Raw genomic sequence first — 12,775 nt, forward strand, 5'->3', positions numbered from 1 at the left:
TAACCTTCATGAGCTTTGGCTTCCCCCTCTGAAAGAGAATAATGATAATAATAACTACTTCATAGCTTAGAGTGAGGATTAGAGATATATATTAAGTGCCTAGCACATTCCTTGTTATGTAGTATACACTCACTAGGTATTAGTTTGCCATTCTTCCAGCAAGACTCCCATCTACCCCCAGGTCCAGAGAACCTGGCAAAGGCATGATACCAAGAGATTGTTCTTATGTTGTAGAGCTCTGAAAGGAAGACTCCAGTGCACATCTGAGTTGAGCAAATACAAGGATTATACTTACTGTTTTTATAAGGATAGCAGGAAGTAATGACTAACAATACTGGGAAGATCTTATTTGTGTTAGGTGTTGGCAGCAGCTCTAGACATATATGGTAAAGAGGATATGGAAAACCATTTCCTGGGTCATGTAGACTGGTGCTGTCCCATTTTCCCCTGCCCCATGTAAAACTACTGTTGATGTGCTACCCACCTCCCCCATATTCCAAGAACGTTAAAAAAAAAAAAACCCAGAAGTGAGATGTAGGTATGCCACTATTGGGTTGTTTTCAATTGCTGATCTGTATTATTTCCCTTGTTCTTTCTTTTTATGTAAACTCTTTCCTACTGCCGAGGTTGGCAAATTTTTCAAAACAAAAATTCCAGAGAGTAAATATTGTAGGCTTTGAAAGCCATGTGGTCTCTGCTAAAGATACTCAACTTTGCAACTTTACTATAACATAGAAAAGCAGCCAGAGACAATACATAAGCAAATGAGTATGGTTGTATTCCAATTAAACTTTAATTATGGACACTGAATTTTGAATATAATTTTCATATGTCCCAAAATACTCTTCTTTTGACTTTTTCCAACCAATAAAAAATATAAAAACTATTTCTAGCTCCTAGACCATACAAAACATGTAATGAGGGGATGAATTTTGCCCACACAGTATTGTTTGCCGACCTCTGCCCTATTGGTCTTATGAGTTTTCTGTATTTATTTTCTCACAACCTGTGCAAGTCATTTCCTGAGTTGAATATTAGAACAAATATATTTCTATGTTTAATTATTGTTTTACTTTTCTATTGCTCTCATAACAAATTTGGCAGCTTAAAACAGTGCAAATATATTATCTCCCTGTTCTGTAGCTCAGAAATATGGGATGGCTTGGTTTCTCTACTCAAGGTTCACAAGACTGAAATCAAAGTATTGGCTGGCTGAGCTCCTGTTGGAAGGCTTTGGAAAGATTTGGCTTCCAAGCTCACTTTGGTAGGCAGAATCTGATTCCTTATGGCTGTAGGAATGAGAGTTCTGTTTTCTTGTTTGCTGTTAGCTAAGAGCCAGCCTTAGCTCCAAGAATCCTCTCTCTCTGGACCTTGCATGTTGATGTCTACGTCTCAGAGCCATCTTAGTGCATCAGATCTTTCTCACATTTGGAATCTTACTTCTGGTTTGGTAGCATTGCAGCATCACAGGTCTGACTTCCTCCTCCTCTTCCTGTTTTTTAAGGGCTCTGTGATTACTTTGGGTGTCCACCTAGATCATCTAAGACAATCTCCCTATTTTAAGGTCAGCTGATTAGCAACTTTAATTCCATTAGCAGAATTCAATCATGGCAGTACCAAGCATTTGGCTGACTGACGAACAAAGGTACAGGGACCATGAAGGGACATCTTGAGAATTCAGAATAACACAATTACCATCTCTATTTCCAACAGAAGTAATGATATATAAGTCTATGGAGTGCTTGAGATGTATCCAGAAATAATTTAACCTATTCAAGCATTTTATTTTGATAGATTAGATCTTCTTAGATTTGATATATTCTGCAAATATATAGTATATAGTTTGTAGCTAATGCAGTAGGCCTTGCTTCTCAACAGACTAGCCACTTGAGAGTAAATCTGAGATGTATATGCTCTAGTTTTTCCTTTTGGTAATTTTCTCCAAGGGTAACAATTTCACTTTTTTTTCCAATAGTGAAACTGTGTTTCATATATAATTTAATTTTGTCTTTTATATTTAGAAGCAGCATTTCAGAGTAATTGCTGGTGGGGAACATATTGACATATTTTTCTGGGGTGGTTTTTTTTTAAATTTAGGATCCAATTATTAATTTCTAAATCCACTTAGTTACTGAGTCACATGTATATGATTCTTTTTTTTTTGACATTAGCTGAAAGAGAACTTTTTATTTTATGTACATAAAACTCAACAGCATCTAATCAGCCCAGTTTGGTGGCCAGTTCTTTAGTCTTTGCCTTTTCCAGCTTGGTGATGTGAGCCACCGACTTTGGACTCAGGATGTTGCCTCCCCAGTGGTGGCATATCTCATCATATCTGTCATTGTCATTGGCCCTGATGGCTTCTACCAGCTTTGTCAGAGCTCCTGAGTTAACCTGTGTGAAGGTGACAGTGGTACAGGTCTTCCTATGGACCAGACACCTCAGCCTGATCTTTCTCCTTAATAATGCAGTAGGGCACCCCCATTTTATGACACAAGGAAGACAGCCAGCTCAATGGGATCCACATCATGTGCAATCACTACCACCTGACCCTTCTTGTTTTTCACCAAGGTGGTGAGAGTGTTAACCCCAGCTCAAAAGACAGACAGCCTCTTAGTGGGGACATCTCCTTTACCCATAGCTTTCTTCTCAGCCTGGGCCAATAATCTCTGTTTTTTCTCTTGCTTTATCTCTGGTCTGTACTTGTGGGCCAGCTTAAGCAGTTGAGTAGCTACTTGGCAGTCCAAGGCCTGGGTGAACTGGTTAATCATGGGAGGCACTTTTAAATGTTTATAGAGAATAGCCCTTTGCTGCTGTAGCTGGATGTAGCAGGGCCATTTGACAAATCGGGTAAGGTCTCTTTTGGGCTGGACGCCCTGTCCCATGCCAAAATTCTTGGGCCTTTAATTGAACAGGGGATTGACCACCTTCTTGGCCTCCTGCTTCTTCATGACAGCAAGAGCCAGGGCCACCTTCTTCCCCTTTGCCTTCTTTCCTTTTGACATCTTGGGTTGCTGGAGGAGAGAGACATTTATGATTCTTAGGGCTAGAAATCTCTAGTTGACTCTCAGCTGCTTTTCTTCAGCCACCATGTCTGACTTATCACTAATCTTGCTGATACTCAGTGGCCCAAGAATCTATATCTTTCTTTTCACTCCTTGCTCCCACCACTGATAAACATCTTAATCATTTCCTATTAAATCTATTGCAATAACTTCCTAATTGGCCTGCCTCTAGTTTCTCCTTTGTCCATATGATGCTCCGGAGATTATATGATCCAACCTGAGCTTTAGAAAAATTGAGAGTTCATTCCAACTTCTTAGCATGGTATTCGAAGATTTCCACTGTATGACACAATCCTACTTTCCAATCTCTTTCCTATTACAATCCTCTCTAGAAGTGTTTAGACGGGAGTAGTTGAACATTTTTGTACCAACACATCTATAAGCCATGTTCAGAGAAGGGTAAATAGGCCTGTACAACTGGGATATAGAGTTTGTGTAATCATTGCAGGCAGGGCTTTTAAAAATGAGCATGGTTGTTCAAAGATCCTTTTCCACCTTCAACATCCAGTTGATTACGAGATCCAGGCAGACCCTTCTGCTACCTACATTTTTAATTTATCTCCTCATTTCTGTCAGTCTTGCCATTGTTCCAGCATGGGTCTTGTCATCTCTCTCCTGGACTACTGCCATGGCCAACCTGTCTCTTTGATCCATTTGCTCTTCACCCTAAGCCAGTCATCATATTACATCAAGGTATCATTCTAAAACAGAGTCTAATTGTGGCCCCCTTGTAACTTAGAACCTTCACTCATTCCCTGTTGTCTCCACTGAAGAGTATTTGCCGACTAATGCAGTGGTTAAGAACTTGAGCCCTAGACCAGAGTGCTTGGGATGGGATCCTGGCTCTATTACTTATCAGCTATGTGATATAAAACATGTCATTTTATTGCTCTAAGTGACAATTTCCTCATCTATAAAAAGAGGATAATGATGTTTATAAAGGATTGTTATGTGGATAAAAATATATGAAGTATGAAGAGCAATTAGCAAGTAACTGATGTATAGTATATATTTAAGTAATAGGAGCCATTATAATCACCATAAAATACTCTAGGCATTGAGATAGACTCTGTAAATGACTGGCTATTTTTTACTCAATTAGGGATTTTTGACAGTTAATTATTTGGCTAAATAACTGGATGTCAATGCTCTCCCCTTTTTCTTGAGTAGACAGCTAAGGATTGTAACTGGTGAATGGTTCTTTGAAGAAAAGGCAAAGCGTTTCAAGCAAGTCAATGTTCTGGGCACTGATGTAGTCCGACAGTCCATCTTAAGAAGAAGTACAGGTAATTAAAGCAATTATTTGGTTTCAAAACTGTTTTAATCTTCATTTTGGTGGCCTACATAATTTTCCTGTATATGTTGCAGATAAACATAGTTGAATTTTCTGAATCCCTTAGATCATTTCAAAGCTCAGTAGCATGAAATCTAAATCTGCAATTTATACAAATGAAGAGGAAGTCAGTAGAAAATAAAATCCACAGTGCTTTTTCCATATATCTGACACACTGAGATTTTCAAAAGAGGCATTTATCTTCATCACAGATAGTTGTTTTCCTGAGTGCACTTCCAGTATTTTACCAAACATTTAAGAAAGTAATATGAAACAGATGAATTAGATGATTCACATTGTGAAAGCAATCCTTGATTTTTCAACATGATGTATTTCAGTAAAATTGCTTTTAAATGTTGTTTCTTTTACTAATCGAGTGGTTCGTTCTCAACCAAGAGGTGATGTGTATCATGCCCTTCTCCCTCAAGCCAGGGGAGCATTTAGAAATGTAAGGGAGCATTTCTGGGTGTTGCAATGACTGTGGAATGAACAGCATTTAGTGAGCAGGAGCCAGGATGCTAAATGGCCCGAAATGCTCAGGACCCTTTCACTTAATGAAGAATTATACTGTCACCAAATGCAGCTAACTCAACCTTGGGAATGTATTCTCTGCATTCAAACTACAGTTTAGTTGGTTAAATGTTGATTGAAATTTGTGTTTAGGAGCATATTTCTCACGTATGGTGTAGTAAAGGTGGAGCAGGTATCTTCTGGCCTGTTTTAAGTTGTCTTCTCTGCCATGTCGGGAGACAAATAGGAATACTAGCAAGGAAGGGCTTTCCCACATGGGTAAGATCAGGTCTGATGCTCCTGGGGGACAGAATGAGTAGAGTTAGAATTAAGAAGTTAGTTCTGGTTGCTTTCCCCATTTAAGTCTCAGTACTTTTCAGAACATAGACTCCCTCAAGTCATGAAGTATATACACAGCTGCTCACCCTCAGGAAATCTAGTTTATGTGCTCAGAAATCAGGTATTGTTTCTATAATCCTGTCTCTTGGGATTTTGAGTTCTCATGAACCCAGGCTTCTCTGCCCTAAAAATATCTGTAGAGGGATGATGTACCCTTCCTCCATTGTAGTCATCCCTAGAAAGCTTATCTCAGCAAACCTCCCACAGATGAGTCCTGATCTTCATCTTCATTTAACTCCGCAACACTCAGCAGATTAGAAATAACTGTGTGACTAGGAGACGGGATGGGAATGTCATTGCCAATTACTATAGACTTCTTTGTCCTGTGCTAACGTAGGAAAGTGAATGAAGAATAGAAAATTGCTCTAATTTCTGGCCATTTTGCATGTAAATTTGTCTTCTGATTGTTTTTAATGAGGAACTGAAGAAAAACAAGGTCAAGAGCAACCCCGCCAGGACCCAGAAAAGGCAGACACTTCACCTTCTGCAGGACAAAAGGCCGGTCATGATGGACCCAGGAGAAAGGGGTAAGACACATCTTTTCCAAGGGAATAGTTGATCTGTATTCCAGAATCCTGTGAAATAAAGACTTCTTAGTTTTTCTTTCTTTTTTTTTTTTTTTAAAAAAAAGACTTTATTCATGAGAGAGAGAGAGAAAACACAAACAGGAAGGGCAGAGGGAGAAGGAGAAGCAGACTCCCCACTGAGCAGGGAGCCTGATGCGGGGCTCAGTCCCAGGACCCCAGGATCATGACCTGAGCCGAAGCAGATGCTTAACTGACTGAGTCACCCAGGCACCCCAAGACTCCTTAGTTTTTCAAGTTTGATGTCACTTCAGTGGCCTACAGAAGGTCAACATACTGACCAAGGCAACATTCTCCTATCATTCCCCTCAGGAAATGCAATTTTACTTACTTCTCAGATAATTAAAGGTCCCCTTGGACCTGAACATGTAAAAGTTTTTATTTCATTTGACATATCTGGTTTCGCACTGAGTGGTTCTCATTGCTTCTGGGCAGAAGGTTCCATATCAGGGCTAGTCTTGTCTATAAAGAGGTGACAACTGGCTTTGTTGTAGATTGTCACCACCCCCTCACAACTTTAGTGCTGATATATGAAATATCCAAATGAAAGATTTATTAATTGGGCTTAAAACATAATGTCCTGTGTTGAAAATGTGGGCCCCCTTAAGGGAGAAACCACATTTGGCTCCCTCAGTAACTTAATTCAGAAAATGTATGTCTCAAGTACAAAGAATAAAAATGGGAAGAACATGGGGAAACAAGATTCGGGGGGGGGGGACCTAGGAAACTGGGGGTATCAGGGCTTCCTCGGGGGAGAAAAGAGGCCCCTAAAATACAGGTTGAAAGAACCAAAAGGCCAACTTCTGCTTCCCAGATCAGCATTTTGCAGGTCTTCGTTTCTCAGACCACCATTGGTCTGTTTTGTAGCTTAGGTAGTGGGGGTTCTAATATCCACCAAGTCACTTGATGATTCTTTCTGGATAGCGTGGCTTTGTTCTCTCAGCAGAAAACAGTTTGAGAGACTGCTAGCATCTGAGCCTTTATCAGGCCCTAGAGAAAGTCTATTTTTGTTCTGTTGTGCTTTTGTTTTTAGACTCTTGAACTGTGAGTAGGAATGAAACCTAAATGTCCTGTATCTCAGACACTCGTGACTAACCATGTCTTCATTAATTAGCAGAGATAAATGTGAGAGAGACTTACATTGGCCTCAAGTGACCATACGTCCCATGTCTTGGTCCTTCCAGGTTAAACCCATTTGTCACCCTTCAGAGCTCCCACAATGCCTTGTGCCTGTGTATCACTCATTACATTGTAGTCTGACACCACCTCACAACTCCCCAGCCCCAGCATACACTTAATTGTGAGCTCCCTTAATGCTGGACCTGTGGCTTTTGGTTTTTCGTTTTGGTTTTTTGGGTTTTTTTGTTTGCTTGGTTTTGGTGGGTTTTTTGTTTTTTCTTTTTGTGCTACAGCCTCCAGCATGGTGCCTGGCTCGTCGAAAACAATCATTGGCTTGATTGAACAAGTAACTCTGGGCCCACCAGTGCTTGTGGGAGCTGTAGTGTGCAGACCCTAGCCCAGGCTTCACTGCGTAGGCTACAGAATGATGAACTTGGATCTGAGAGACAATAAATTGTATACCTCCGAATTGAAAACAGTCATACTGCTGGAATGAGCCTTGTGGGAACTCAAAACTGAGGTCTGACAGCTCCATTTTCAAGGAATGTAACTGCTAGTTGGGTGGAAAAGGTGCAGACCTGAAGAGTTAATATGTATAGAAGAATTTTAGGAAAGTGTAAGATGACAATATGAGCTACCTGAAACGCTTTCTGAACTAATACAAGGTATTAATTAACTACAAGGAATATCATCAGGCAATAAATAATGAAGTAATTATTAAATAAGGGGCTTAGACCATCAATATTAGGAGGTCTCAGGGACCATGGGGAAAGACATCAAAGTGTGAGGGCACCTGGGTGGCTCAGCTGTTGAGCATCTGCCTTCAGCTCAGATGGTGATTCCGGATCCCAGGATCGAGTCCCCCATCAGGGAGCCTGTTTCTCCCTCTTCCTATGTCTTTGCCTCTCTCTCTGTGTCTCTCATGAATAAATAAATAAAATCTTCAAAAAAATTGTAAACATGACTAGATAAGGACATTGAAAGATGGGCAGGGGTTTGGAATAGCAAAAGATGGGGAAGAGTGATGCCACATAGAGGAAGTAAAAGTTGAAGTATGGATGTTGAAGTATGGGCCGTGTACAAGGGGGTTCTCAGAGCAGCACAGATTGACATTATATTAAATGCTGTTCTCACCAAAAACTGTAATTTTCTGGTTAGATGGAAGCTTCTGACACTTTGACAAGACACTCTTCATATATCTTTGAAACAGACATCTTAGCAACTTCTATTAAGATTGTCCCAGTACCTTTGGAATATATCCTACCCCCCTCCCACCTAGAAAACTAGCATATGAGGTAAATGAACTGGTTTCTCCCAATGCTATCACAAAAAAGAATATGGCTTTGGTTCTCTGTTAAGGTATATTTGGAAACCTCCATGCCTTGGACATTCAGTAGCCTGGATCATGACTCAGGTCTCAGTTCCTGAAAAGCTATTTTTGCTCAAGTTCTAAATAATTTAGTAAAATGGGAATGTAGTCAGATTTCCTCCTACATGATACACTTCATTGTTCAAACTTCACTCCCACAGGGAGAATTGTCACAGAAGATAGAAAGATGGCGTCCACCACATGGATCTAGTCATTTATTCCACAAGAATTGATTGGGTTCTAATATATGCTAGGCTTCACTGTAGGCTTAGGGGACCTGGCAGGAAACAAGTAGGGGAGAGTTGCTGCTCTCATGGAGCTGTAGTCTAATAACTGACCACCTTGGTTTGTCCCAGGGATCATTTTAGCTCCGTTCTCTGAGCAAGGTGAGCTCAGGCTCCCTGTTCTTAGCATCCCTGCATATAGGCTCAATTTGGGCACTGCTTCTCCATTCTCAGGTGACAGTGGGGAGTTCCAAAGTTGATGATCTGCTTCCTAGAGGGGACAGAGGCCTGGCTTGCCAGCAAGTGGTATGACCGCAGGAGAATGTTGTAACTTGCTCTACCATCACCCTTGACAGTTACTGCAGAGGCACTGGGAGCTCCCCAGAACCTCTCAGCCCCGAGGCCACTTTATTGAAGAATTACTTAATGTTGAAAATACTAGAAATGGTATTCATTTTTTTTTAAGAAATGGCATTCTTGAAATGAAATTTTAAAATGCTTTCTCTCTTCTGTTACTTTTAAGTATATACATATTCATATAATTTCAGATTTCTTCTTAGCAAGTTCAGATCAGCAACCAGAGGAGAAATCATAACTACGAAAACTGAAAGTGGGCGGAGCTACAGCTTGGACTTAGACAGCCAGAACTTTCGGAGTTTAAAGTCAGTCCCTGGTTTAGACAGGTAAGACACATACAGATTGGGCAGTGGTATAGCCTGAGAAGAAAGTTGATGTATTTCCATTCAAAGACTGCTTCTAGGTACCTGTAAAGTGTTACCTCTTGGAGAACACCTGACATAACATGAAAAGCCAGGAGGGTAGTTTTTAACTGAAATGGAAGGCATTTAACCTTCTGGAATTACAGCTATCAGAATCATCTGTGTTACCAATAGGGCTGAGACTTGATGTTTTGGGGTTTAGGGCTACAGTTCAAATGGAGGGGTACAGAGAGAAGAAATACTTCTCATTGATTTCTTGATCTTTTTTTTTTCTGTTGAAGCTTCTGAAAAAAAAAAAAAACCTCCAAGAACTATAGATATTCCTTGCAGCTTTTTAAAAAATTATTAATAATTTCATCCCTTGAATTGCTCCAGAGATTTTCCATAAATTCCACTTCTTTCTAGTTCCACCTCATCTAACTCATTATCGATGGGGCCAAGTGCAAATCTCCTATGCACAGAGTCATCACCTTGTCAAGAAAAGCAAGAAGGAAATGTAGCCAAGAGCATAGTCATTTCATATCACACTTGACTTTCTTTATCCTGTTGGGATGTAAGTCAAGGCTTATTTTCATGCTGAATGTATTACCAAAGACCATGATGAGAAAAAACCTCTACAGGTTTCACTGCTTGGTCCAAACATTAACTCCTTTTTGTTTTCTTGGAGCTGCAGTAAGTCTGCAGAGCCAGGTAGCAACACTTCCTCAGGTTATGCAAGCAGAATCAAATTCTCTCCTGCAATTCATTTTAGAATATGAAACAGCAAATTCCCCTAGAGAGGACCCTCTCCTGACTATTCATTTTACCCCCCATGGTGACTCTCCATACCCGTTCCCTTTTTCTCTGTAGCGTTGCTGCAAAGTAGTACACTTTATGTAAAACCACACAGAAAAAAAATAAGGAAAATAAGGAAGCAGAAAACAAATCATTTATCATCCACTATCAAAAGATCATCACTATATTCAGTATTTTTCAAATTTTCAAAAAATAAATGTATTTCCTTTGTGATAAGAAAATAAAACCTTGGTTGCTTTTGTCCTTGAGATAGTTTCCTTTGACTTACGTTGGGGTAGCCCCATGCCAAGTTCCACAGAATCTTTATATAAAAATCTCATTTTTGTTTTTGGTTGTTGAACTCCTGACTCTCAGTGCTCCAAATTGTTTAGAGATGATAAACAACTAGCTTAGTGTTGCCATTTTTGCTCAGCCTTTTGGGGACTCCATGGATGAGCTATGTTGGCAAAGACTTCAGGCTAGCATTTAACAGGGACGATACATATAAAAAGAAGAAAGATGGAATTCTTGTTAAAACATTTTTAAGGGATCCCTGGGTGGCGCAGCGGTTTGGCGCCTGCCTTTGGCCCAGGGCTTGATCCTCAAGACCCGGGATCAAATCCCACATCGGGCTCCTGGTGCATGGAGCCTGCTTCTCCCTCCGCCTGTGTCTCTGCCCCTCTCTCTCTGTATGACTATCATAAGTAAATAAAATTAAAAAAAAGAAAATTAAAAAAAAACATTAAAAAAAAATCTCCTGACCCAACAAACAGATAATTCCATTTTAAGTTAATTAGTCTTATGGTTGCTTAACAAGAATAAGGGGCATGGTCTCCAGTATCACGGGGCTTTTGCTGTTCTTCCAAAATCCATCTGCCTGGGTTTATTTCTCATATGTTATCTACTGCGGGGTATAAGTAATCATTAAGTTATAAAGCCATATGGACATGTTTCACCAAACACTGGCTTATTAATCTAGGATTTTCTTGTTCTTGTTGTAAACTGAAAGGAGGTAAAGCAGACTTTATCTTTTAAATTTTAAGTACCTGAAATGGCTTATAGAAAATCAGACGATAGTAGTCAGGGATGCTTTGGTTCAAGCATGCCAAAAACAATGTTTTCCCATTAAGAAAGAGGAAAAAAAGCTGTTTGGGAGATCAGTAGAGCAAAATGTTCTTTTCCTAGAATGAGCATTTATCAAAATGATGACTCATTAATGGACTGCCACAGTGAGATGAGTTACATCATCCCAAAATTATTCCTTGGAAAGTTGGGCAGGAAGTAGCCCATCTTTTCTTAACTCTCATCACCAAAGACGTTAGCTCCTTTTTTGTTTGCTTGAGGCTGCAGTAATTCTGCAAGCCAAGTAGTAAAACTGGCAGATTTTCTGTTCTCCTTAGATTTTGCAAGAAAAACCTCATTCTCCTCTGTAACCCATTTTAGAATATGGAACAGCAAATTTCCCTAAAGAGATTCTAAGAGCCCAGTCTCTTTGGTCTAGTACCTGACCCAGCTTAGCAATGAAATTCCCCTGTCTCCTCCACAATGCATATTTCCTCATGGTTCACTGCCCTTTTCCTGGAGCAGCTGGCCTTGAGCATTCTTGTTTAAAACTCCTATCAAACTAGAATGGAAATGATATTTTACCAGATGCCTAGTTGACTTTCTTTTCAGTAGTTGGAAAGCAGGGAAAAGTACAAATGGCTTAGGCAAGGCCCAGCAGCCTTCCAGAAGAGCATGGCAGCTGGTTCTTCACCTGTTTCTAGGGCCTTGACAAGTGAGGTAGAGGAGACTTTTTTTTCCCCAAAGAATACGCATGTAAGCTATAGTTAATGAGCAGAATGTTCTTCAGGGCAGTGATACCTAATCCCTTTTACATTGTGATGAATTGACAGTGTCGTATGATTTGTGAGTCATGCTCACCCAGAAACAAACCCTCAGACAAGGAATCATAAGTGAGGGGTTTCTTAATGCAATGATTCCAGGAGAAAGGAGTACAGGAGTAAGAGAAGCAGATAAGGAACCCAAGCATTGTACTATCTCACATGAGGTCTGAATTGGAGAACTCAGCTTGATCCTGCAAAGGATTCTGGATAATAAAGTGTGTCTCTGAATTTTTCCATTTTGAGTAGCTGGACTATTGTACTCCTATACCAATTAGTCATTGACTGTGGATTCCCCTGGATAGGGTTTCCAGATTAGTAAATACAGATATAGGATGGATGTCCAGGTGAATCTGAATTTCAGATAAACAGCTTTTTAAAAAGTTGACACCCATGAAATATTATTTTCATTATATACTATATAAACATAAGTATATTTTTATACTAAAAATTATTCATTGTTTATCAGAAGTTCAAATTTAACTGGGAATTCTGTATTTTATTTGACAACTCTACCGGGGGGCCAGGGGGAACACACTTTAAAGCATATCTAGGCCCCTAGCTCCAAGTCTAAAGGGCAAATCTCTGAAGACCATGGGTGTAAGTCATTAGCAGACAAGCACTCAGAAGCAAGAGATAGGCGTGCAGAGATGGTACAAGTGATCTGAGGGGATCTGGGTAGGACATCAACAATGTCCCCTAAAAAACAAAGGGAAAATGGAACTTTGAAGTTAAAAGTTTTTACTGAACAGAATTTCAGTGGATTAAGGATGATGCTGTGTTTCTTAGCAGCACT

The 12,775-nt window shown here is 39.9% G+C and overlaps 1 protein-coding gene and 1 pseudogene across 11 annotated transcripts in view; one reads left to right on the top strand and one right to left on the bottom strand.

Annotated features, from left to right (window-relative positions):
• Positions 1 to 12,775, top strand: part of SYTL5 (synaptotagmin like 5) — a 286,474-nt gene that overhangs the window by 169,284 nt on the left and 104,415 nt on the right. For 10 of the 11 annotated variants that reach the window (XM_049107701.1, XM_049107699.1, XM_049107706.1 and 7 more), the window contains 3 exons: positions 4,236 to 4,351; positions 5,726 to 5,834; positions 9,152 to 9,286. In XM_049107701.1, the coding sequence (XP_048963658.1) occupies positions 4,236 to 4,351; positions 5,726 to 5,834; positions 9,152 to 9,286 (360 nt within the window). The remainder of the gene's footprint in view (positions 1 to 4,235; positions 4,352 to 5,725; positions 5,835 to 9,151; positions 9,287 to 12,775) is intronic. The other variant, XM_049107702.1, reaches the window with a different exon arrangement.
• Positions 2,221 to 3,011, bottom strand: LOC112655070 (60S ribosomal protein L7a-like; annotated as a pseudogene).

The sequence above is a fragment of the Canis lupus genome, chromosome X (genome assembly GCF_003254725.2).
Source record: "Canis lupus dingo isolate Sandy chromosome X, ASM325472v2, whole genome shotgun sequence".
NCBI lineage: Eukaryota > Metazoa > Chordata > Mammalia > Carnivora > Canidae > Canis > Canis lupus.